General features: G+C 38.4%; 6 protein-coding genes across 8 annotated transcripts; 2 read left to right on the top strand and 4 right to left on the bottom strand.

Moving 5' to 3' along the window:
• Nucleotides 1–588: 588 nt before the first annotated feature.
• On the bottom strand, nucleotides 589–1,215 carry LOC114748656 (peptidyl-prolyl cis-trans isomerase-like). Its single transcript, XM_028937098.1, has one exon. The coding sequence runs from the start codon at nucleotides 1,198–1,200 to the stop codon at nucleotides 682–684; it is 519 nt and encodes a 172-aa protein (XP_028792931.1). The 5' UTR covers nucleotides 1,201–1,215; the 3' UTR covers nucleotides 589–681.
• Nucleotides 1,216–2,852: 1,637 nt separating this feature from the next.
• On the bottom strand, nucleotides 2,853–5,313 carry LOC114748659 (uncharacterized). The gene is made up of 5 exons (XM_028937100.1): nucleotides 5,240–5,313; nucleotides 4,239–4,662; nucleotides 3,912–3,974; nucleotides 3,713–3,787; nucleotides 2,853–3,499 (listed from the first exon to the last, which is right to left on the bottom strand). The coding sequence occupies exons 1-5, from the start codon at nucleotides 5,311–5,313 to the stop codon at nucleotides 3,104–3,106; spliced, it is 1,032 nt and encodes a 343-aa protein (XP_028792933.1). The 3' UTR covers nucleotides 2,853–3,103.
• Nucleotides 5,314–8,741: 3,428 nt separating this feature from the next.
• LOC114748654 (protein IWS1 homolog A-like) lies at nucleotides 8,742–12,386 on the bottom strand. 2 transcript variants are annotated; one of them, XM_028937096.1, is made up of 4 exons: nucleotides 11,975–12,386; nucleotides 11,660–11,782; nucleotides 11,492–11,562; nucleotides 8,742–9,175 (listed from the first exon to the last, which is right to left on the bottom strand). In XM_028937096.1, the coding sequence occupies exons 1-4, from the start codon at nucleotides 12,272–12,274 to the stop codon at nucleotides 8,869–8,871; spliced, it is 801 nt and encodes a 266-aa protein (XP_028792929.1). In that variant the 5' UTR covers nucleotides 12,275–12,386; the 3' UTR covers nucleotides 8,742–8,868. The 2 variants fall into 2 exon arrangements, with proteins under 2 accessions (XP_028792929.1, XP_028792928.1); XM_028937095.1 differs by having other exon boundaries at nucleotides 11,660–11,860.
• Nucleotides 12,387–16,241: 3,855 nt separating this feature from the next.
• Nucleotides 16,242–16,964, top strand: LOC114748655 (snakin-2). The gene is made up of 2 exons (XM_028937097.1): nucleotides 16,242–16,396; nucleotides 16,486–16,964. Exons 1-2 carry the CDS (start codon nucleotides 16,267–16,269, stop codon nucleotides 16,665–16,667), a joined length of 312 nt encoding a protein of 103 aa, XP_028792930.1. The 5' UTR covers nucleotides 16,242–16,266; the 3' UTR covers nucleotides 16,668–16,964.
• A 1,225-nt stretch (nucleotides 16,965–18,189) lies between these two features.
• Nucleotides 18,190–21,363, bottom strand: LOC114748653 (hexokinase-2, chloroplastic). The gene is made up of 10 exons (XM_028937094.1): nucleotides 20,863–21,363; nucleotides 20,603–20,753; nucleotides 20,328–20,510; nucleotides 19,804–19,878; nucleotides 19,578–19,733; nucleotides 19,403–19,498; nucleotides 19,187–19,317; nucleotides 18,952–19,033; nucleotides 18,469–18,867; nucleotides 18,190–18,208 (listed from the first exon to the last, which is right to left on the bottom strand). Exons 1-9 carry the CDS (start codon nucleotides 21,138–21,140, stop codon nucleotides 18,529–18,531), a joined length of 1,491 nt encoding a protein of 496 aa, XP_028792927.1. The 5' UTR covers nucleotides 21,141–21,363; the 3' UTR covers nucleotides 18,190–18,208; nucleotides 18,469–18,528.
• Nucleotides 21,364–23,210: 1,847 nt separating this feature from the next.
• On the top strand, nucleotides 23,211–25,181 carry LOC114748663 (WEB family protein At1g75720-like). Of its 2 annotated transcripts, none has more exons than XM_028937109.1 (2): nucleotides 23,211–23,441; nucleotides 24,535–25,181. In XM_028937109.1, exons 1-2 carry the CDS (start codon nucleotides 23,301–23,303, stop codon nucleotides 24,991–24,993), a joined length of 600 nt encoding a protein of 199 aa, XP_028792942.1. In that variant the 5' UTR covers nucleotides 23,211–23,300; the 3' UTR covers nucleotides 24,994–25,181. The 2 variants fall into 2 exon arrangements, with proteins under 2 accessions (XP_028792942.1, XP_028792943.1); XM_028937110.1 differs by having other exon boundaries at nucleotides 24,541–25,181.
• Nucleotides 25,182–25,772: the final 591 nt, after the last annotated feature.

The following is a 25,772-nucleotide window of genomic DNA, read 5'->3' on the forward strand; positions in this document are numbered from 1 at the left end:
AGTATATACATTTGTTGGTATATGCCGCTGTATTGTTAGAAGGGCATAAGGGTTCAGCTTAACCATCCAACAAAGCAATGGCCGCTCAAGCGTGCATTTAAAAAGGCCTATACTCATTGCTGGATCAGATAATTTCCAAGTATGAGAATATTTATTAATTACATGCTTTCACATTTTGTTTTCCATCTGACTAGCTAAAACCTACGTATGTGCCCATTTGATTTGAGGGGAAGATGGCAGCCCATACACACACACACACACACACACACACACATATATATAGACATAGACGTCCTAATTTAATTTTGCGATAAAACTAGACGAAGCTGCTGGTCTGTTTCATTTTATTTCTAATGGCTCTGCCTTGACGTCTCCATGCACGCTGCAAGGTATCCGAAGTAGGAATAGCAATTCACCTCAGAATGAAGGTAACTAACGAGCCAACGTTCATTAAACATTAGCATGAACCCAAACCATCTCTGATGCTGATGCCTAAAACATTAATGATGATCAATGACAATAATTAAATATTCTAGTCTTATGATTCGCTGCGTTAACCACCAACTACGAAGCAGGAAGCGCCGGCCACTTACCTTTGCCTCACAATCCTAAACCCTAATCTAGAATGGAGAGATTTATTTGATCTTGAATGGAGAAGACGGAGGGATGGCAGTGTGAGGCTTAAGAGATCTGACCGCAGTCGGCAATGACGACGGGCTTGGAGGTTTTGCCGGAGGAAGATCCAACGGTCTCGATCGCCTTGACCACCTCCATGCCCTCCACGACCTGCCCAAACACCACATGCTTGCCATCGAGCCAATCCGTCTTGGCCGTACAAATGAAGAACTGCGATCCATTGGTGCCGGGGCCGGCATTGGCCATGGATAGAACTCCGGGACCGGTGTGCTTCTTGATGAAATTCTCATCTTCGAACTTGGATCCATAGATGGACTCGCCACCGGTGCCGTTGCAAGCGGTGAAATCGCCTCCCTGACACATGAAGCCGGGGATGACGCGGTGGAAAATGGAGCCCTTGTAATGGAGGGACTTGCCGCTGCGACCGGTGCCCTTCTCGCCGGTGCAAAGGGCACGAAAGTTCTCAGCTGTGCGGGGGGTAGTGTCGGCGTAGAGTTCCATGACGATGCGACCAGCGGGGGATCCGCCGACGGAGATGTCAAAGAAGACACGAGGGTTAGCCATGGGAGAAGAGGGTGGGAGATAAGGAGAAAGAGGAGTAGAGTGAGCAAGTGAAGAAGGGAATTAATAGGGAGCGGTGAGAAAGGGGGTTTGGTCGGTTGAGAAGAACGGGGAGGATCCCAATGTTAATGTTAGCATGCTCTGGCAGTCACAGCCTGGGATGAGCAAAAGCGGATCTACTGGCTACAGCCTACAACCATGCGCCTTCTCACAAGTGGATTTTGATTTGATGAGCTGAGCTGAGCCTATTCCCAGGCCACAATGGGCCTGGTGAAGTCATGTTGGGCTCTGACCCAAACTCCACTTCTCCTGCTTCACATGGTTTGGATTCTCTGTTAATCATATGTTATACTCTTCCGATCACTATAAAATAAATCTTATATTTAGAATCAAAAAGTATATTGATATAGTAACGTGTCAATAATTTGATGCCGGATTCTTCTTTATATGTGTGTGTGTTGAGCATCGTGACATGAATCATAGATGTATATGGTTTCAATGCGGACAATTTTACACTGTATAAGAAAAAGTGCCCTCAGTGTCGGTAAACAACACTCTGACAAATTTATTGGCAGGAAAATTCTGGTCAGCGAAAGTAGAACAAATTTAATCTATTAGTCCATGCCGCTTTAAAGAAAAGTATACTCGTTAGTGTAGATAATATATCTCATAATTTATTAATTTGTTCCAGCAGAATAGAAATTACAATTTAACTAGAGACAACAGAGTGTGAAATGATTCACTTCAAGATTTAATTATATATATTTCTTGTTCATAATTACGTGTGAATGTACACTCAGGACGTTATTTTTAAGAATTATATACTTGCCATGGTTTTAATTGTAATTTGATGATATGATATAAGTTAGTTTTGAATGAATAATATTTTATAGGTTGATTTTGCATATGATTCGTAGCCACTCAACAGATGCAACAGGGCCATAACAACAACGTTTCATTGTGTGAAGGACGATGACCTGGAGATATGTTTGTCTTAACCTGGCCATTTAACTAACTCTGGTTGTTAAATATATAAGCTTAAGTAGGTAAATGACATGCCTTGATCTTTCATGTGCTGATGTGGTAAATGGAAGCGCGGGGATCTGAATCTGATATTGGCGTGAAGAGCCAGTGCAAATCCGGGTCCCGCAATCATTGCCTCGGAGCGGGATAAACAGTGCCGGATCAGGTGTCGGCGCATGCCTATTTTGCTGATCTGCCCTCCCATTAAATTGACACACCACGAATTTCTCCGCGGGGGATTACTGCTTTCCGGGGAAGAGTCGGCTTCGTTGGAGGAGAGACGGGGCTGCTTCACCCCTGTGGAATTCAATCCAACAAAGTCTCACAATTCAAGTCTGCCCACGTGGCCAATTAGTGCCCAGGATGTTGACCCCTTATTCTATTAACGGTTTTTTCTCCTATGGGCGAATACACTTGTACACCTTTGTTGACAAAGATAATCATTGATCAGGGCCAAATCCTGTCTACTTTTAAACACAGAGGCCCTCCTTTTTTTTCTAACTCAATCCGTGGCATCCGACAATTTTTTTTTTGGCACCCTTCTGCTTACACATTTTTCTGTTCCTTTTTTTTTTCCTTATAACAAATAGGTACTATAGCTAATAATTACCGTGAATTTTAAGCTCAAAGAAGATTTAAAATATTAACATACTATTTTTAAATAGATCATTTATCACCAGCACATCACGTATCCAACAAAATATTCCGCAGATAACTCTATTCTACAATTTTTGCGAGTCGCGATCCTATCAAATATATCAGTATCACGAGAATGAGAACAATTTCTTCCGCATCAAGTCATATACTACTTAAGGGCAAAACTGTAAAACCCACAAATGGGGTAAGGAAAATAATAATAATTTTAATAATAGAAAGGGAAAACTCATCTACTAGAGGAACGTGGTTTATTGGTTCCCATGAAATTCTTAACCCTTTTAATCATGATCCTCTTCTGCCTCGCCTGAGCTGCCATGAACCTAGAGAGTTGCTTGTTAGCCAAACTTAGATCAGAGGGTTGAGAAGAATCAACTGGGATTGTGTCGTCGGGGTAGACGTTCAGATCAGGAATTCCAAACGGAACGATGCCTGATCCACTAGTTGACGGCAACGACGTCATTGGTTGACAAGACTCGCCCGCTTGGCAGGCGATTCGCTGCCCATGGTGATGACGCTGATCAGGATCTCTATTTTCAGCCATGGAAGGCGAGTTCCCCGAGGCATCGGCTCCTTGCAAGCCCATGTTCATAGAGGAATTCTCCTTTTGACGACCAACACTTAACTGTTTGGGAAAAAACAATTCAACATGGTTTAGACGTACATCAGATAGAGCCAGCGATAAAGTAACATAAAACTCAGGGATTAAAAAAAAAAACAAAAAGAAAGGAAAGAAACTCAAACTAAAGGAAGCAGAAAAAAGAAGGATAAGCATTATGGAAGGGGAGGAAAAGGAATAATATGGAGGGGCAAAAAAGAAAGGAAAAGAATTGACTACCTCTTCTTGCCGTGCTTTCAGCTTCAAATTGTGGGCTTTCAGATCGTCGTGATAACGTTTCACATTATCTATCTCCTGTTTGAATTTCACAGATCAAACAGTAAGCAAGAAAACCAGATACGGCACCTATCTTTTAGAACTAAAACTAAACGCCACGTCTGTCACTCCGGGCAGAGTAAATGACGGGGAAAAAACTTACCCCTAGAAGCAATTGTTTGCTTTTCGTCAATTCTTCTATCGTCCTCAAAAGGTCGTCTCTCTTCTACAGATTTTAATAACAACAAAAGTTCAAAAATTGGATAACGACGAGATGTATAAGCATAAGTAAATTATTATACATAATTATATAAAACAGTTTTTTTGTTAAAAAAAAAAAAAGGCATTCGAAGAATCGAAAGCACAGGAACGGCAAAATCCCGTTACATCAGAGCAAACAGAGGAGGAAAAACTCACGAAGAAGCCATAAGAGAGCAGAGTGAGATAATTAATGAAGGTGAAAAGACGAGAGCAAGGCAGCAAAACATACCCTTTTCCGGGATTGTTTCTTTTTCAAGACGACGGGCTTCTCGTCAGATTCGCTGGGAGAAAACGAAAGAGGGGTAGCAGGACTAGGAGCATTAGCCTTGACCACCGGTAAACTATCGGTGTCGGATGTCTGAGCAACACCATCTTTAGTAGCGGGATGCGACGGCGACGGCGTTTTAGACACTCGAAGACGGAGACGGAGAGAATGGGACTGATAAGAGGGAAGGTCAATTGCAGATCTCCTCCTCCTACAGCCCCAGGCGGATGGTAACAGAGAAGGGACCTCAGATTCAAAGACTAGTTGCGGCAGGCGAGCAAGGATTTCAAGAACTTGAATCTCCTCGGGAGTTAACATGGTGAGGCAGAGTTGGGAATCGAGGGGAATTGCCAATGCGTTGTTTTGCTCTGTCGCTCGCAATCCAGAGCTGGTCCAAGTATCCGCAGACACAGAGGAGCTTCAGAGCACTCTGGGATAGATAATACGGAGAGAGGGGAAGGGAGGGGGAGGGGATTGGATGAGAGGGTTGAGATGAGAGAGAAAAAGGGGGAGTGATGTGTTGGTGGTAGGGTGAGGGAGGGAAGGAGACGAAGAGAGTCGCAAAACTAAAAATAAAAAAGGAAAGGGGAAAACAGGGCGAGGCGGAATCATCTGACACGTGTCAAGGAGGGAAAGATTGAGGCTCACTAGGGTTTATATAGAGCTTTATATGGTAAAGCCTCTTCTGCGTCCACTTGGATCCTTGGACTCTCAGACCCCGAATTCTTTTTCTTCCATTCTCGCATCAATCCTCGTTCCTTCTGTTGCTAACCAAGTACCGCCTCTTTCATTTCCTCTTTCTTTTTAACTTTTCTTTTACACACATATATATAATTTAAAAAAATTAATAAATATGAAAAATAATTCTTATATTTAGGACCAGAACTAACTTAACAATTAGATGGACTGATGAGTATATATATATATTCACTCAGTGTGTGAATATCCGTAAGTAGCACATTTACCTTTTTATATTCGATCGAGCCCTTGAGGCCTCACTCGAACTCTTCTTCCCATTCTGTTTTATCCGTGCTTCCATGGTTTAATGGTTTTTATTCAACATCTATATAACTTGTTTTGTTTGTTTATGTTAATAATAATTAGTCTGGTTGTTAGGATATTTTATTTGCTCATTTATCGTCTTCATGAACCACAGATTGTTCAGAGAAGGAGGTAAAGCGTGGTGACATGGGAAGCTATCATCAGCGTTAAACTGAAATTTCATCAGTTCAACAAAAATAATTACCCAGTAATATTCGCTGGTCAAACAAACGAAGAAGGGAAATTAGGGAAGTGATTTATGTGATTGGAATGATGAGCTGCCTAAAATGGATATCAACTTTGAAATCGAGCGAAAATATAGGGAAATTGCTTGTGGTGGATGAGAGGAAGAGTGCGCGCTCAATTTTGGTCACCGAGGCCAAATAAAATAATGATAAGTGATAAAAACTACTAGCGGATCACAGGATTAAAATTTCAAAAGTGGTTTTGTTAGAAAGACACGAGTTTGTTCAAATATTCCTGTCTTAGGTTTTATGCGCCCAGAATTTTTAGTTAGCGTGATATCTTTTGTAATCCCAATTCCTACACCGATGATCTCATGCCACCCATACGAGCCCAATCTTTGTGCTGATTTCTCGGCAATTTTGCACGTTTGGACCCCTTAACAAACAAAATGCCATATGGACGCCAAATCTCATGTATTGATGATCATTGATTGTATAAATAAAATAATACCTTTTTCTTATTTCTTTTTTTTAAAAAAGGAATTAGAGGGGTCTTTTTAAGAATTGAAATATCAATAAATGATTTCCCCTTCATAATATAGCGGGGAAAAAGCTACAATGCACTACACTTGAGGAAAAATAGACTATGTACGCATTGACTAAATGATACGATATGACGACCATACATACCGTACAAAGGATATGCACCCATCTCGTTACTTTGTATTTGTCTTTGTCGTTCGAATTTGCAAAGCAGAATTGCATATATTCTTGTACTCATGTGATGCTCTCGCACTCAAGAAAAGAGTGCAAATATTCAACTCGTAAATTGTCGCAACAATATACTCCTCTGGTTCTTAATGTAGGACCTAATTATTGAGTTGGTTTTGGTCCTAAATATAAGACCTATTTCTCATACTTATTAATACTTTCTAAATTACCTTTATGGATACTTCCTCAGCCATAATCAAGTAGAAGATGAAGGGGAGGTATTGAAAAGATGATTATGGTGTTTTAGGAAAAACATGTCATATTTATTATAATTAACTAGCTTACCTAACTTTCTTAATCTAATCAAATTAGTTAAATGGGTCTTATATTAAGGACCGGAGGAGTATAATTTATGACTTGTTATATATTCATACACGTGGCTTGTCTTCACACTTATGCTTAAAATGTTTAAAGGATTCATTACTTTTTTTAATTTTGTAATGAACTGATTTTTTGATTAACTAACTTGTTTTATGCCATCATACTATACCACGTGATAGTGATAAACTAACAACTAGTATATATTCAAACTGGTGTTGCGTTTTATTGGACATGTGAAAATTTAGCTGAACTAAAACTTGAAAGCTCATCAATATTTACGTCGATGTTTATAAATCGTACATTTAAAAAATTCTCACATTTGCGGCGGCATTTAAATTTATAACTTCTTGAATTAATGACGAAATTCTTACTGGCTGAAATAATCTTCGTGAAATTGGTACTCGCTTGACAGAGAAGTATAGATACACATCTTAAGGTTTCGTAGGTCACATAAATTTCGAAGAAGTTGATAAATTGATGAACACAACTAAAAAGAAGCAGCTATATTTTACATTAATTAAAAAAATTATATATGAATCCATCAGAGGAGATTAGGAGAACCTCGAACAAAAGTTTAAAACACCACAAAATTTTTCCTTTAAATTAATATTTAGCTTTGAAAAATATTTTTATTTCATTTTAAATTTTCAAAACCATCATACGTTTCAAAATATACATATTAACCTGGTAATCAGAAATTATGAAATTTAAGTTTCCCAAACTAAAACTTCAAATCAACAAATAACAAAGAATGCTTTATTTATTAGTAAGTCAAATTAAATTATATACCAAACCAAACAAAGAAAGACAGAAAACAAACGTATTGACTTAATGACTTCCAAGAAAACGAGAGAATGCAGATGCCGCGCAATCCCCATACAGCACCCTCTTAAAGCCCTAACGGCGGCTGTTGAAGCAGCAGGACATTGAAATCCAAGAAACAAAATACTACTCCCTCCGTTCCTTATTATAAGAGACACTTGATGCTTATGCCATGTTCCTATATATAAGAGACACTTACAAGTTGTCTCTATTTTTGTGTTGATTTACTATTTTACCCATATTTATTATCTCCAACTCACACTCTCTCTCCCTTCCACTTCTCTTTCTTTTAATAATTTAATTGTTCTCTCTCATGCTCTCTCTCCTTATTAATGAGGGCATTTTGGAAAAAAAATTATACTTTTTATACATTAATTGTTCTTAACTAACTTTAACTGTTTTTTTGATCAACGTACTTCGGTTATTTGTCTCTTATAATAAGGAACGGAGGGAGTACTAGATAGACATTAAATCACTTGAGATGGTAATTCAGGAGTCAGACCAGGTCAAACCAGTCATATTAAAATATAATAATTTAATTAAAATAATGAAAAATAACAACATTAATAATCACTACTAACAAAATATAAAAAAATATAACAATAGTTTGATTGTAACAATAACAAAATATAATAATATTAAAAATTTTGATTTTTACAATTCATCAATAATTAAAATTAATAATCATTGGTATCAAGATTATTACTAAAATTTATTAAAATTTATAGTGATTGAAATATTAGAAGCTAAATGGAAAAAAAAAGACCAATAACAACATAATCATTTAAACCGGCTCACAACAATTTCTACCAATTCAATACCGGTACAACTCTTGACTGGTTTAATGCCTAGACCAAACCTACCACTAGCCGGTTCAATTCTTGGAACTCTAATGTTACTTATTTAGTTTAACATCACAAAATCCATCATATATGATTAAAACCAATTATAAATTACATTATCTATAAGTACTACCTCCAGTCTTTAATACAATATCTTATTTGACTTTTATTTTGCTCTTAAATATAAAATCTTAATCTACTTTATCTCTCATATTTACCTATTTTTTTCAAAAATAATGCTTATAATAATAATTATTTTAGCTAATAATATACTTGATTAATAAAGATATTTTAAAAAAAATAATACCTATTTATTACAAATAATTATATTAACTAATTTTCTTATTCTCTTTAAATTACCCAACTAATTCTTATATTAAACCCAAAGTTAGTACTTTACTTAACATTTAGGTTAGATAATTAATTAATTAAAAAGAATCATATTTTATTTATTTTAAAATTTTCCTGACTGCCGCATGGAGAGATTTATCTAAGAAAGTGGTCAACCCCATTCGCAGATATAAAACCATAGTGTCAATCACATTACAATTGTCTAAGATTTAAATCGAATGTAAGAGAAAAGTTTCGTCAACATGCCAATTACCGGAACAACTAGGCCTGTTTCCTTTTCTTGGCTCTGGGTAATATAAGCTCGTCGGCGGAGTCAGAGTCAGTGTCAGAGTCATCCTTCACTTTCCGCTTCTTGGATTGCTTCTGTGTGGAGGCCGCTTTCTTATTTACTACACAAGGCACAGGGGTGGATCGTGTTTTCTTCTTCACTGTTACGGATTGGCTGCGGCTCTTCACTGAAGTTGCTGCCTTCAATGGCGAACTCAACTTGCTCTGCAAACCTTTCTTTTGCTTCTTTTCATACACTTTCATTGCCAATTCCTCAGGAAGCAAACCAGATTCCATCATCCTGCAGTTACACTCTATTATTATGGTCCTTTTTCCTCTCCCACAATAGTAGCAACTATACCATAAGATAGATATCAAAAGTTTCAACAAGAAACCGTTCAGATCAACTACACTGAGCAACAGCACCGATACATATCCATTAAGGGCACTGTTCATTCCAAGCGTTATACCGGCAAAACAAATTAATTATCCAGAAGCTAGTAAAGGATAACCTTGTGGACTACTCTCCCTAAAAACAAAGAAAAGAAACGATAAAAGAAGCACACTTGCGGGAGATATCTTGCATTACTAGCTAGGGTAACAGTCAAACAGCGTCTTCCCCTTCATCCAATTTCAAACGCGCATTAAGGAACCATTCGCATATAATCATCTTACATTCCTTAATATCTATGGTAGATAAGATCTACAACTTTGGTATAATAATTGAAATTTCAAACAAAAATTGCAGAAGTAACTGAAGCTGAAGATTCAAAGACGTAAAATTGCAGCAAACTTGGTCTTCGGGTAATATTAGTCATTTTTTATGCCATCAGGTAATGAGAATATCTACAAATTTCTTCTGAAGTTCAGAATGCATTACTTCAATAATTCTTCAATGAATAACTCTAGACAAATTTAAAACAAATATATTAAATAAATACAACAAGAAACCCCACAAAACCCCAAAAAGAAAAAAGAAAACTTATAAAGAACGTGAAACTTGAAAACTTAAACATTCGGTCTCATATATTAAGGGCTCGTGTCTAACCAGACTATTTTTAACTATCAAATTGGGCCAGTTGAATCGCTAGCGATGAGTCCAGATGGATGTAAACTCAGCATATCACAACTCCAATGCCATGAACTCACCTAATTACTTAATCAGATAGGAACAACAACACAAGAATCATGGTTCCCATACTAGCAATGAAGAAAAGATAGATCTGATCTCTGAATTTTAAATCAATCCATTGCTAGGCTAAGAATTGAAATATTAAGGGTATCATATTACACATGCAAATCCAACATGATTGGCAAGAAAATATGAAAAGTTAGACCAATGCTTTTACCTCATGAGATCACACTGCCCATTTAACCCTTGATTTGAAAGTCACTAAGATAATCAACATGGTCAAAACATTGATATAGGTAGAACACTTGTAGCACAAGACCCTCCCAAATGCTGTAGTGTATAGTGCAAAGTGTTGTGCCAGCTATATTAAAGCACAGCACTAAAATATATAAACAACACAGTTTCCGATAAATAAAATGTGTATTGAAAACCAAACTCACATTAAAAAAATAATTAAGAAAATAACAACACAATATCAGCTAAGAATCCTAACAAGGACTTAGATAATCAAAGCCATCAATGTCTATTGAATCTGAGCTTTATCTTGAGATATCTAAATCAATTCCTCTTCATCACATATAAACATCCTAACATCATCAATGTTTATCATTCTAGGCAATCTCAATTTCCTCTTCATCTTGAGTTTTTCATTGTTCATCAACTATATCAAGAGTTTCGTATTTTAGCTTGCTGTCCGCCTTGCCAATTGATCACTCATTGCTTAAGTCAATATCTTTCAATGAGATGGGGCCAGTGGCATCAGAAGATTCAAATTTTTCTAGTCAAATCCCTGCTAAGCTATACTGAATCATAAACTATCAATCACTCAAGGTCAAGGATGGGTTGAGTGAATCTCCGACGACAGCCTATGCAAAGTATAGGACTGTCGTTACCATATAGTCCTGTAGCTCAAGAGCTACAACTATAGAGGAGCTACAACAGAGTTGCAAGACCATGTAGCATAGCACCAAGAACCATGCTGTAGAGCCTCAAGCTATGGCGGCCTATTAATATCTGTGAACATAGCACCGCAGAAGTGAAGGATCAAATCACCTTATTACAATGAAATTTAGCTCACAAATGCTGATATGTGCTTTGAAAGTTGCAATGATACTTTATTCCAGGCATATGCTTAATGATGGTCAAACATATCACCAAATTACACGAAGCATGATAATCCTTCTGTCAAAGTTTGTTAGTCATTCATCTAAATGCCTACTCCTCACTCACAGACGCAAGCGTTTCAAAGGCTCTTAATCTCTTATCATACTGACTCTATAGTGTTATTCTCCGCGGACCCAAGGCCAATCATAAAGGCTACCCCTTTATCCCACATAGTCGAAAGACAAATCATTAGTCTTTTCAACTGATGAAGAAAATAGAAGAAACAAAGCATTCAAAATAGCTTCCTCCAACCTCCAACACAACAGTTAAATTTTTATTTTTCAACATGCTATAAAAATGGAGATGGGCAGAAAAGCTCACCACAGCTGTGCCATTTCGCTATCGGGAGCTTGCTTGTACAGAGTTTCGTAAAAAATCCTCAGGGGGTCTTTCTGAAATATTTGTAATTAAAAAAAAAAAAAGTAATCATCACTCAAGCCTCTGCGCGACAAAGTTGGAATGAGCTAAAACATGAAAGCAACGGCACACCTCTTCCGGCGGATCCCGTTTCTGCCCAGGTAAATCGTAGACCTTCCTTTGTTTCTTCTGCTCGCTAGCAGGCTCACCTTTCTTCTTCCCTTCCTCTTTTATCTTATTCTTCTTCTTCGGTTCCTTTTGCCCCAAACAGTCACATCCATTAATTTTAATTTGGCTTGGTGATACAAACCTTTGATGAACTAGAACATAGAACTCCATCCATTATACAGAGCAAATATTTTACACTTAGCGGGGGCACGGAAGATGAACAATTAAGAGGATGATTAAGGCCCCTTTTTGCGTTTTAAAAGAGAAAGGTCGACAAACCTTTTTGAGGCTCACTGTGGAGCTCCGTTTGGCAAGTGGAATGTCATCGTCGTCGGCGCTGTCTTCAGGCTCTTCCTTTTTGACTTTAGGTTGCTTGGAGCGAGACGCGGAACTAGCAGCCTTAACGGGTATTGGAGAATCATCTGCTTCAGGTTCCTCCTTCTTCACTTTTGCAGTCTTGGTGTGGGGCTTCGCATTTGCAATCGTGGCCTTGATGGCCTTTTTGGAACCCAAACTCTTCTTGTCCTCTTCCTCTTCTTGATTCTCAACCTTCACGGCCGTTGAATCTTCTGGAGGCATTTCTCAGGAAAATCAAACGAGGATAAAAGGCGCAAAGGGAGGAGGGAGAAGCAGAGGGTTTTGCAAGTGAATCCGAAATCCGAATTCAGAACCCCGGGATTTCACCACTCAACTCTCAGGTTTTTAACGTTTGAAATGGCTTGGGCTGGTTCGATGTAGTGCGAGACTTGGGTTTTAATCAGTTCAGCGTTACGAGTTAGCCCAAAACAATGTCCTATCACCATCACTCTATCAGGCTTCAAGTACACCGCCGTTGGGTTTTAGTCTGTTGCAAATTTTTTTCCTAAATATCCTATAAATAGGATTAAAAAATGTCTTCTTTTTTTTCCTATCATATAAATAGGACCAGAAGAAAATGTGTATACATGCACATGCTCTTTTTTGAACGCTCAATGGATACCAGGTAACCAAAAAAAGAAAATATATGCTCGGTTTCACATTAAAAACTTTTTACTTCTACTTTTAGCAGTTTTCATTAAGGACAAGCAGACAAGCCAAGCTAGCCATTCCATTTTTTCCAAAAATAGAAAATTAGGCTAAGATAATCCACGATCGCACTTCAGAAAAGCATATTGTCAAAACGTTAACATAAATCACAATTCACTGCAGTCATAACTAATAATAAGAATACCATTCCGAATTCTCCCCAGAATTGACAATCACAACTTCATATTTCACATGTTTTTATAAACGAGGAGGGAGGGAGGGAGAGAGATCAATTATGAAAAAGCGGTCGGCGACGATTTTTTTTTTTTGGTATAGAATTTTTGGAAAGGGGTTGGGCTCACCCACGATCCAAAGGCAGGGCGAAATCTCCCTTCCTCCTAGGTCATACCAATATTGGGCAGGGTGAGCCATCAATTACCTTCAGGCGTTTACCTAGGCACCCAAGAGCTAAAATGCCTCTCCAAGTGCTGCGACTGGAACCACAACAAAGTGGTACTCCTCAGGGATCGAACACATGCCAACTTGGTCATATGTCTCACCCTTTCACCGGTTGAACCCACGAACGATGGGTCGGTCGCGACGAAATTAGGATCACGGAGAAGTGTTTCGCAAAAGCCACCACAAAAAAAAAAACGGAGAGAAAGGGGTGGGGAGGCGGAGATGTTAAAAAAAAGGGCCCCACGTTTCAGCCCACTGAATATGTGGACCAGTGGGGCTGATTTTTAGCAGCCCAACTCACTTATTCGTTGCTTCAGGCCAGGCGGAGCTAACCGGTATTACTAAATAATTTGGTTGTAGCAAAAAACTTTATAATTTGGTGCTCAATCCCTTTGACAACTGCGAATCAGTAATGTTCTGTGTTCATGGTTAAAAAATTACGTTCCTTTTTCATTTTACGTTCGTTGGCGGGAATTTCTTTGGAAGAGAAAGGCAGATTATTAGTTTATGATCGTCCGGTGCACTCAAATTTGTACTATTCTTTTATGTTTTATGCTTTCTGCGACAATATTACCATATTTATGATACTTCTGATATAACAAGTAAACATTTTTCTGAACACTAAGTAATTACTTCTATTAAACGTTAGAGCAGATTAAACTTGTAAATTTTAATAGGACACACATAATATTAAAATAAGTGTTTTTAAAAAGGAAAAAAATTTGGCAAAAAAAAACGACAAAAATGATTTAATCTCACTCTTGATGCTTGAAAGTGTGTTAACTTTATTTATATGAGGTATAATATGTATTAAATATAAATAAAGTTAAAAAATTGTTGAATTTTAAATTAGAGTTAATAAAGTTTAAGATTTTTTTTTGGTTGATTTATGTAAAATACATTGAAAGTTACCAGGTAAATCATATTCCAGACTGAATATCTTACCAGACTTAACGTTATTTTATTGAAAATCAGCTTGGTGTTCGCAATGATTATGATTGTGATTAATGATTCCGCCGGTCTGGCGAATCAGCGTTTTTAACGACGATTCTCTGCAAGCTCATATATGTTGACTCGCAACGCAAATTGTTGCACTCTCGCTAGCTTTTCTCTCATTCTCGTACGTGGTTTCGACTCCCAAACATTTAGACGAGTTTCCTATTTCTTGTAGACGAGCCAACTGTTGATTACAGAGTAATGTGGGAGATTTCGGAACTGGAAAAAAAAAAAAATCATTTCTTCGCCTCACGTTATCTGCATTATTTTAAATTTCAAATTTTGTGAGAGTCTTTTTTTTTTTACTCATTTTGTACGAATATATTTGTATCATACTGCCGTGGATAGTTTTTTTTTTGAAACAAAGTTTAATTAAATGTGTTATTGTATATTATTAATATACAGAAGATTTAATCCTGATTCTTAAAATCAAGGAGTGCACGAACTCAACTTTGAATATAATGATCTCCAACATTATTTATAAAATAAAAGTTAATACTATTTTTAGTCTTTAAAATTTTACATCATTTTAGTCCTTCTCTTTAAAATTTAAAACCAATAATTTTTTAAATTTGACTTTGTTTTTATTTCAATTCTTAAGATTGAAAACTATTAGTCTTTTTCTTGAAATTTAATCTTATTCTGATCTGATTAAAATTTTTTATTCTTAAAACAAGGTTAAACCCAAAATAAGATTAAATTTTAAGAATTGAAATTATTTGTTTGAAATTTCAAGGGCTAAAATTATTGGTTTTAAATTTTAAACAGTAAAATTAAATTTTAGAGAGTTAGTAACGGGGCGAGCTTGCATTGTACCACCAATATAACAGGGAGGGGGATGCTTTTGGCACATCAGCCTCGGCCAAGCATTGATTGAAGGAATTCACTGACACCGCGAGAACCCACTTGGTTTTCCATTATTGGTTGTTTTCGAGGTGAGCGTGACGGCCAATCACAGACAAACACGGACCCCCACTCTGATCCCGATTCCAGGAGCCAGTAACCTTTCCCCTTAATCCCAATGGCTTCTCGGCAAACCAACACAATTTTTAATTTTTTTGGATCGGAAACTAACACACAATTATTTGCGCCTTTAGCACCAATGTTAATTGCAGGACATGATGACGTGGAACTGGATTGACACGCTTTCATTTTCAAGTAATATGAATATGATTAGGATCTAACACTCTAGGAAAGCCTAGGTTGCATTCTTAATGTGGTTGGCTGATGAGTCGTCCTCTAAGTCCAGCTCGGCCTGCTCTGTCCTGGAATATTTGGTATGTATGAGCAAACGACAGCTGTGGCAGCGCCATGGTGGGCTTCCTCCTCCACAAAAACGCATTATTCTTAACACAGTCCTCCTCCATTGCATCCGTCTGATCCATTCGCTTTCAGCAGCTCTTGCAAAGCCTATCTCGCCGCAAGATGTCTGTCTTCCTGTCTCATCATATTCATTTACCCTTTTGAGCCTTAGCTTCAAGCCGAAGCACCGCCCTCATTTGGCATGCTCATCCCCACCTGCTCCAGCCATGTCATCTTTAACTTCTCCGTACGTGTGTTATTAGTAAGTGCCACATAATTTGTTAATAATCAACAACAATAATATGCCATGGCTTGCCCCGATCAAAGGGCCGAGGCAGCCAAAGGCAATCATCAGTACCGTGCCTGCCTAACTTCTTGAGTTGTAGGCAGTTGGTTGGTTCAAAATCGATGATAACGTTTTTAAGAGTAGAGTCTAATGATTGATACGGATGCAAGGTGTCGCATTGTTCAAAACAGAAACTGAGAGATACTGTGAGAAGGAGCAAATGGGAAGACGTTCTAGATACTTGATGGCATCCACCACGTAAAGAAAAGTATATCAGTTATTATCAGCTTTGCCTCTGGATGCTTCCAAAGCCGATTTTGGCTACCAAATGTTCCCTCACCAGTCACTGCCACCTCTTTCCAATTTCATTTTTCTTCCGCCTACACTCCATCCCAGTGGTTCTTGTCCCACAGTAACAAAGCGAATAGTGATGTACCCGCACTCCCTCCTCCGCTGCTCCTATAAATAGCCAACCCGCTTCCCTCATTCTCCGCACACTCAACCATAAACGAGCATTTCACCCATGGCTCTCTCAAAGCTTCTACTGGCATCTCTTCTCCTCTCTCTTCTCCTTCTCCATGACCTCGTCGACGCCGATCAAGCAGTACAGGAAAGCGTTATGCAGACGCCGGGATCCGTGCTTCAGCAGATAGGTAAGTGCTTCTGTGAGTTTGGTTGAAGAGAATAATAGCAGTGTAGGATGATGGCATGATATATGTTGTGGTGTGGGAATCAATTTCAGACTGCAAAGGAGCATGCAGTGCGAGGTGTCGTTTAGCGTCTCGGCAGAGGATGTGCAAGAGGGCGTGCGGGACTTGCTGCCGGCGATGCAACTGCGTCCCACCGGGCACTGCCGGCAACCAAGAAGTGTGTCCCTGCTATTACAACATGACCACCCACGGCGGCAGGCGCAAGTGCCCTTGATTATTATATACGCGACTCCCTCAGCTTCATCGTTACCTGCTCCGAGCTTCTATATATAATAGAACTCTCTTGTCTTCAATAAATATTCGAGCTCAAGCGCTCTCTTTCCACTGTGTGTACCGTGTGCCTGTCCTTCTCCGTTCTCCCACAGTACTTCTACCCTACAAAATCAATAACCATGCACGATGCGAGTGTGTGTGTGTGTGTTTTCGTAATTAATTTCAGTTGTTCTTGTTGTATTTGATCGTGTGTTGTGCTACAAATGACATGGATTAATATTTTGTGTGTGTATTGAAACTTCAAGTTGCCCATCATCATCATCATCAGAAAACGGAGGGGGTCCCGACACCAGTATTGCCTCTGAATTATAAATTATAAACATCACCGTCCAATACCTACGCTGACAAAAACATCATTTCGCTGTTCTTTCTTGACCCCACTCTTCAAGAATATCTTGAATAATGCGGCAATTATTATTAATAATTATGATTACAACATAAATATTTGGTGAGACTTAATTTTAGCCCATTCATCCACATGTACATGGCTGCGTTCAGTTTCAATAGTGATAAATGTCAATATATCAATTTAAAATGTAAAAGTTATATCAAGTTATGCTATCATGTGGCGTGATTCGTTCAATTTTCATCAATATACAAAAAAATATTAAATCCATGTATAAACATCAGTGCATAGTTTCTCAAGTTTTCATATTAAATCTTCAATGAAAATCCAAGGGGGCAAGAACTTCTTTTAATAATCTTTAACAAACAACATTTTTAAATACACACATTTGATCATCTAACTTTATATGAGATTCTATTTTTTTTAAAATGTTTTTTCAATCATTTAACCCCAATACTGTTAGCTTTTTTAAATGGTAGTTTTCTGCACCTATTATTATTATTTTAAAAATAAGACTTAATTTGTTGTCACTATGCAAGATTTTTTTTAATATTTAAAATTTTAATGTTACAATTTTTGTAATTAAAACTAATGATAATATGAAAGTACTGAAAGTATGTCTTATAAAATTAAGATATCAAAATAAAACTTTATATATTGCCATATTTTCATTGTTTGGGAAAAATACAAAAGCAAAACATCTAAATTTAATTAATTTTAACAAAAATTTAATACTACCTCCGGCCCTATTTATATGATCTCATTTGTAAATTACAAATGAGATTTTATAATTAGGACCGAAGGTAGTAATTAAATTTTAATTCAGAATTAAGAATTTTATCACGTTAGAGCGTACATGATAATCTTGTCGCCGGTGCATTGATTTTTTTTTTTTTCCCGGATGATTACTATTTTACTTATTCAACGTTTCAATGTTGAATGTCTTCCGTTTTCGTAACATTTAAATGACTAGATACGAGAAAGATCACACTCCTCCTAGGCTTCTCCACGTCAGTGGGATCGTATAGAAGCTTCATTTTCATGCTAGTAGAGAACCTCAGGCGCATGGGCGAAGCAGCAAGATGCAAAGTTTTATCTAAAATATTAAATTAGACTAGAATTCAAAAATAATACTCCTCCGGTCCTTATTATAAGACTCAATTTGACTTTTTATTTGGTCCTAATTATAAGACCCAATCCATTTTCTCTCTTATATTTATGCATTTTTTTCCAAGATAATCCTTCTAATAATGATAGTTTTAGCCAATATACTTAATTAACAAGGATATTTTAGGAATGACAACACTTATTTATTATAAATAACCAACTTAACTTACTTCCTTAATATTCTCAAATAAGTCAATTGGGTCTTATAATTAGGACCGGAGGAGTACACTGATTTATTGCTCTGTACTATATGTTCCCTGCTGACGATAGATTAGCGAAATCCATTTTCCTAAGAATCGTGCTTGTACATGGAATTTGAAGCAGCCAGAAGAGCAGCCCCTATGCCAGATCCATCTTTGGAATGTTCTATTACCAAATTGTTAGAGTTCTCAATTCCTAGAAGCTCCGTGACAGAGTCTCTTAAGTATGCTCTGTATTGAGGATAATTTTCGTATAAGCCCCCATCCACAGCCACAACTGCTCTCTTCCCGAAGACGATGCCTTTGGAATCCTGTTCCATTTTAGACAGAATCCCCACAATTCCAGCACCAGCTAAGCGCCCACCACGCTCTGTAATAGTGTCACAAACCTCTACAACGGTCTTCCTTGCATATATATCGGACTCAATCTGAAAAAAGGGAAGAAGGTTATGGAAATTGAGAACATCCAATAACAATTGCTATTGTCACTTGTCAGCAAGACTGCGAGTTACCCCTGCTATGTCGTAGAGGATCGATCCAACAGCTTGTAGATCATCCGATTGGTCCCGCTGCATTGCACATAGATCTGGGGTCCTATTGGATTCATTCAAATACATAGAGTGTAACCCAAACAAGACAGAGATGCAAAGAAAAGGTAAAAACTATGAATGCAGAATAACCAAAAAAAAAACTTTATCAATCTATGATCTAACTCTAAATCTTAACTGCAGCAAATTCAATCGTTACCCAATTATAAAAGGCTTGGATAGTTTTTGTGGCACAGAATTTCCAAACAAACCGCCCACTTGAGCCATTTTCAACAGCACTCTTCTTGCAATTTCACCTAGATACATTCCTGAGATTGTCTTCTCGAAAATCTGTTCATTAAGTATGAAGAGATAACGTTCTCATTGCTGCTCTGCCAACACTGAGGTTAAACCGGAAGATCGTTGTATGATTTACCTGCTCACCAGGATTGATGCTAGCTGCATCCATATCTCGATCGTATTCAGTTAAAGGGAGACCATTTGAGAAAGCCCCCCATTCAGTACTGATGATCTGGATTAAGGTATGTTTTTGTCAGATTAAAATATATTGGAAAAGCATATAAAGAATGTAATGTAATTAAGGTACTAACCATTCGGCCAGAGGGAGAGTGATAGCCCTTTAACTTAGGAATGGCATCGATCTGCTCAATGTAGCAAGCATTGGTTCCAGTACCCAAAATGACAGCAGCTGTGACATCATTGTCCCAGTACACTGCTCCAGCTAATGTTCCCACAGCATCATTCACCTATTTGATATCAACTAGAATCTCATATCATTGCAACTGTTTACATAAGATAAGCACAAGAATAACGTACCAAAGCAGAAACTCGCATGTCTAGTCCTTGCCTTTCCATAGCCTCGTTTAGACAAGCAACCACGTCTCTTCCTGCCTGTAAAGAGTTCAAGCTTTTCTCCATCATGCTAGTATTGGATAAATATATTTCTGCAACCATTACATAAAGCCAATTACAATATTAATTGCTCCTATTAGGCCACGTTCTTCATAGTCTGAAATCAGGTTCAACTTTTACCACTAGTTTTCAGTTCACATCTTGTCCGCCCAGGAATCCCTTTACTCCCCCTATATCTCCAGCAAGCAACGTTGGAATCCATCATGGAGTCAGCGTACTCACACACATCCGTTGGTGTTTTCAAGACCATGGCATTATAATTTTACTCAAAAAACTTATGCTCAAGCATTGTTGAGTACTAATGAGCATTCAAAAGAAAAATCCTCAAGCATATTGACAAATTAAGGTCAGGAACTGACCTAATAAACAATGCACCGCCAAATTACAGACAATAATTAACATTGGTGGTTTACAAAAGAAATGCATACTGTTCCAGAGACTGCGAAACCCTTGGTCCACTTGATCAAAATGCCAGAATCAATGGATGTCTGCTTCACAGGAAATGAAAAGGTGAATCCAACTTCCCTCTTTCTTCCCGGTGTGATGTGAAACTCATCACCCTGCTTCTGCGCAAATTTTGCCAACCCTAAAGCAATGAAGTCGAAAAGCTCCTGCAGCAGCAGGTGCTCTCAGATATTTCCATTACGGAAAGGCACAAAACAAATAAGCAAACATTTACGCAGGAACAACGTCAAAGGCCGACCTCAGAGGTACAAGACATGAGCTTCTGAGGTATGGATACTTGATCAAATTCTGTGGAAATCACTCGATCTTCCTTTCCACCCAATTGCAATCTCAGCACACGGAAGTTTGATCCACCGACATCCAAAGCATAAAACAATCCTTTCTCAGTCCTTTCAGAATAAGCAACATTTTAATTAACAATTGAAGGAGATAAAGAGATAAAGAAATAAAGACTATGGGGGCACTGAAATATAGGGAGAGGCTTAGAGAGGAAGATACCCAGTGGGAAGATTGTGAACATAGGTGGGTATCATGGGGAGGCCAGAGGCACCATCGGCGGCAAGGCCGGTCCGCATAGCAAGTGACATAGCGTCGGCCACGCGCTGAAGAACAGGCAAAGGAGTGGCACAATCATGTCTGAGTTTGGTCAGGAGGCGAGCAACAGAGACCGCATCAGATCGAAGGGCCATGGAGAATCGAGGCCCAGTTCGCCACGGAGATCGTGGAAGAAAGGATCCAACAGCCAGGGGAGGGGAAGAGATGGCAGCGACAGACATTGTAGCGGATGCTTTGTATGATGAATGTAAGGTTTAACGAAGAAGAAGAAGAGCATAGTAGTAGTTACTGGTTAGGGAGAGTGAAGGCGAATGTTATCGAACTTTTAAGGGGTCGGTAGCGGACCGTTCAATTTTTTTAGTTTTCTTCTTCTTGTTTTTTTTTTTGGTCGCAGCACTGCCCAGGTAATGAAGCCGAAGCTCCCGTCAAGTTGGAGTTTGGGGTTTGGGGCGGACAACACTGTCCCCCCAACATCTCTGCTTTGTCTGGATGTGATCAGATGCTCTGACCGACACCCGTGGGTGAAATGGGATGATGAGCCATTTATGGGGGAAAAAAGAAAAAACAAATGTAAATGGAAATTTTTGTAGTTTAAGATCGTACGTTGACTCTTAACTAGTCACTGAGTAATAAAATAATATTAACAAGTTGAAATATGCTCTGTAATAGAAATTCCTTTTGTTCTACGCCAATGACCAATCAAGCACATCTCCAACCCACGTTTCTTTTTTCATTGTTTGGTAACTACTACTCCCTCCGTTCCTTATTATAAGAGACAAATAACCGAAGTACGTTGATAAAAAAAACAGTTAAAATTAGTTAAGAACAATTAATGTGTAAAAAGTATAACTTTTTTCCAAAAATGCCCTCATTAATAAGGAGAGAGAGCATGAGAGAGAATAATTAAATTATTAAAAGAAAGAGAAGTGGGAGGGAGAGAGAGTGTGAGTTGGAGATAATAAATATGGGTAAAATAGTAAATCAACACAAAAAAGTAGAGACAACTTGTAAGTGTCTCTTATATATAGGAACATGCCATAAGCATCAAATGTCTCTTATAATAAGGAACGGAGGGAGTACTTATGATCCGTCATTAGAATGAAAGAGCATGTATCGTTATTTTGGATGTATTGATGCTTTTCAATGAGATGAAGTGCTGTGATTATGAGATTAACATGTTTATAATGTATATTGAATACATATTCATTCAATTCTACAAGAATAACATTCTGTCTGCTTTTAAAAATCTTATATACGTATATGCTGCTCTTTACATCAGACTAGTGGAGAGCTATATGATTGGGGTGCATTTCAAGAGAAAATATAGGTGTCTTTTGAACTTTGCGCGGAGCTTGAAAAGAAAATAAACTGCTAAAGTTATCACAAAGGATAGAGCTTGGTGTTACTACTTTTATATTTTATGGGAGTAAAGAGGATGGTGGAATATATAGATTGAGACGGCGGTATTGGAACGTTGATGATGATGGCAAGGGGTGAAAATGAAAGGCAGATGTGAGTTTCCAAAGCCGACCAAGCGAGGACTGAGCAGGAACGGAATGAAGCGAAGGCCCAGATTAAAGAAGTGCGGCTCACTCCATAATCCATTCCCGAATATAAAATAAGAGACGAACGATGACATGGCCGTATCTTATTAGCTTATGTCAGTAATCAATCTCCCTCCACGCAAAGTATCCCTCTTCAAATCCTTTTTTTTGTTCTCACTCTGTTTAATTACCCACACTCCGCACTTATTCTTTTCTCCCGGTCATATCCTACACCCCAACTCCACCCGTCCCAAATGCTGCACCATCTCTGATTTTAGCCTCCACTCTACCATCATCCTAAAATGTCTCCATTCTGCCCTTCATCATATTGTACATTCTCATGATTGGTTCCCCACATAGCTGATCCATCTACCACCTTACATTTCATGCAATAACTCGTTAATTATTTGTTACTTTTCCAGTCAAAGTTGGGAATTAATCCGCTGTGTAAATCAGCAGCACCCGACAGCAGAGGCATTTTCACTCTTAGAAGCAACGGACACTAAAAAGTTCCATCCCTATGCAACTTTTGCAATTTTTAGGACTCGCGTCCTGCTGAGGAATTACATGCCCGGGTCCAATTAGGTTTAACTGAAAGTCCATTTCATTTATGTCCGACAAAGACTACCACAGCATCAGGCATCAGCATCCACGGCCTTTTTATTCAACAGAATTCTAGTGAAGTGGACGCCAAGAAACGAAGCTCTTCTTTCATATTAATCTCTCAAACCTCGGTATTTCTTTTTTCAATCCCAGGAACTCACGCTTGTCACCAACCTTTCTCTGTCTCACACCAACACCGAGAAAAGGACATTCACACGAGCAGTAGCATCGACAATGAACAAGGAAGACGGAGTGATGTTGATGAAGAAGGCGGAGATTGATACGAGAGCCCCATTCCGTTCCGTCAAAGAGGCTGTTTCGCTGTTCGGTGAGAAAGTCCTAGCGCAAGAACTTTATGCCACCCAGCTCAAAGAGGTCCTCACTTCTCTCTTTCTCTCTTTGTATCCATCTCCTGGTACATCACACACACACACACACACTCATACATATTTTAATTTATGAATGTTTTTATAGCACGGTTTTCGTCTTTCTCTTCTTCCGACAACCCATTAGCCCTCCCAGTAGCTTCAAGTATCCCTGCATGCTGGATTGCCCCAGTAGTTCTTTTTATCAACAAGTGACCTGTAACCTTTGGCTCTCATTTTAATTCATTCTCTATATATAATTTCACATGAATTACTTCTAATCAACAGAGAGTTATATTAGTTCGAGACAGTCCTTCCTGTGCTAATATGCTGGTGCAGCCCACCAAATTCTTTGCTAATCAGCGTCATGAATAAAAAACAGAGCAAGTACATTGGGTGCTCATAGACAAGTCTGACTTTCCGAGGGTTGATGTTTGTTGTTGTTTCCATCTATTTGCCCCCAGAATTCGTATGGGGGAAAAATTCTCCAGTGTTGTGCTTGCTTCATGGTGGTGCAATCTTCAAGTGGTTAAAGCTGTTAACAGTCCAAGGATACGCTTGCTTGTGTTAGAATGTTCCTGCTTCCTTTTGTCATGTCGGGTGACAGAATAAAGACAGGGACACTGAACAAATAATAAATCACAGCTTAGGAATTTTTATACAATACTTAATTCCATTTTCTTTTTTAATTCTTTTGACATAACATACTGTATCTCAATTGCCTAGCTTTCGTGACTGTATCAATTCAACATTCTGATTCTGTTTTTTAATGAAGGACGGGGAGAGTGATGAGGAGTAGCTTTATCATCACTTCTTTAGGAATATGTAATTGCAAAATCGATCTATACGTATCATTAAAAATGAGATAGTCCTGCATAAATAATTGTCGGTGCAGGGGTAGGTGCTAGTTAAACTAAAAATTGAAACAACTCTGACACTTCACTTCACCCCCATAATCATTGTCTTACATTGTCAGTTTATCTATCAATGACATCACGTAGCAGGAAGCCCTGAGAGGCTGTCAAAATATCTGGTTTGTTGCTGTGCTGGTTATTGAAAATAGAACCAGTATGAGAATCTGATTATGATGCACATAAATGCAGTTCCAGAGGGGAGGGAATGAAAATGGGATGGAAGAGTCATCGAGGCTGGGAAGAGTGGCAGTAGAGCTAGAGGAGACGAGGCAGAATCTGGAGAGGGCGAGAGAGGAAAGCATGTTAATGGCGCATTGCCTGGCGTCTCTGCAGGAAGAGCTGGAACGTACGAAGCAAGAACTCCGACAGTTGAAGCAACGGGAGAACGAGGAGAAGCATGCAGTGGAATGCGAGATCGAAGACGTCAAGTTTGTTGAAAACATGAGCAAGTCGGAGCAGGAGAGGGTGGAGTTTCAAAAGAAAAGGTACGTCACATTTGCGAATCCTCCCTCTGTAGCTCATGTCATTCACCCACAGGGACCTGAGAAGCTGGAGAGGCATCCTTCTCTCAGGAGGAAGAAGAAGAACCCTTTGATTCCCCTCATTAGCATCTTCTCCAGGAAAAAGGCTCACCCTCAAGTTGCCTGAGCTTACTTTCAATACTTTTTACGTACTATGTTTTCACCTGTGCTCTACATTCTTTTCTTCATTTACTTTTTGTATCATACTAGCCGCTACCCTTTAACATATTCCGCCCAAGTGAGAGGACCGTGTCAGCGGAGACGCACATTAAGAGTCTTGTATTAATAACGCACCATTATTACATGCAAATTAAATTTCGTTGCCTTTTCAATTGTTTTTGTTATATTCTTACATAACATAGGTACTGACAATTAATTACGCCTCCTTATTCTGTAAATCAAAATGAGTGTAAACACGCTCAATATGGTATGAGGCTGAAGGCGTATATTCAGGATGCTTTATCACAAACAGTGAACCAACTCACGGATTATATGGACATAGCTAGAGAAGAACATTTACACTTGCAAGAGCCCATTAAAGTGATATAGATGCGCATAATTTCCAGGTACGAAGTTCCAAGTGGTTGTTCAAACTTATTGAAGGATTTCGTTCTCTTTTCAGTTGCTGAATCCTTTCGTTACTTCTCTTCCTCTCTTTTACTCATTTGACCCTGGAATTATAAATGGCTGCTCGGTTGGATCTGGTCCTTCATCATCATCTAACAAGCGCGAATAATAGTGAATAAACGGTTTTACCGAACCAGCGATCATTGACCTTATGGCAACCACAGGTTCTTTTTCGCTATTTCTGCTTGCGTAAATTAAGCTGCAAGCTTTTTGGATGAAAATAAAACGAGATAAGCAGACCATTGATCAGGGATTTTTTTTATACAAAAAATGGAAACC

This window comes from Neltuma alba, unplaced genomic scaffold, assembly GCF_004799145.2.
Source record: "Neltuma alba isolate B1F8T4 unplaced genomic scaffold, ASM479914v2 tig00005775_pilon, whole genome shotgun sequence".
Lineage (NCBI taxonomy): Eukaryota > Viridiplantae > Streptophyta > Magnoliopsida > Fabales > Fabaceae > Neltuma > Neltuma alba.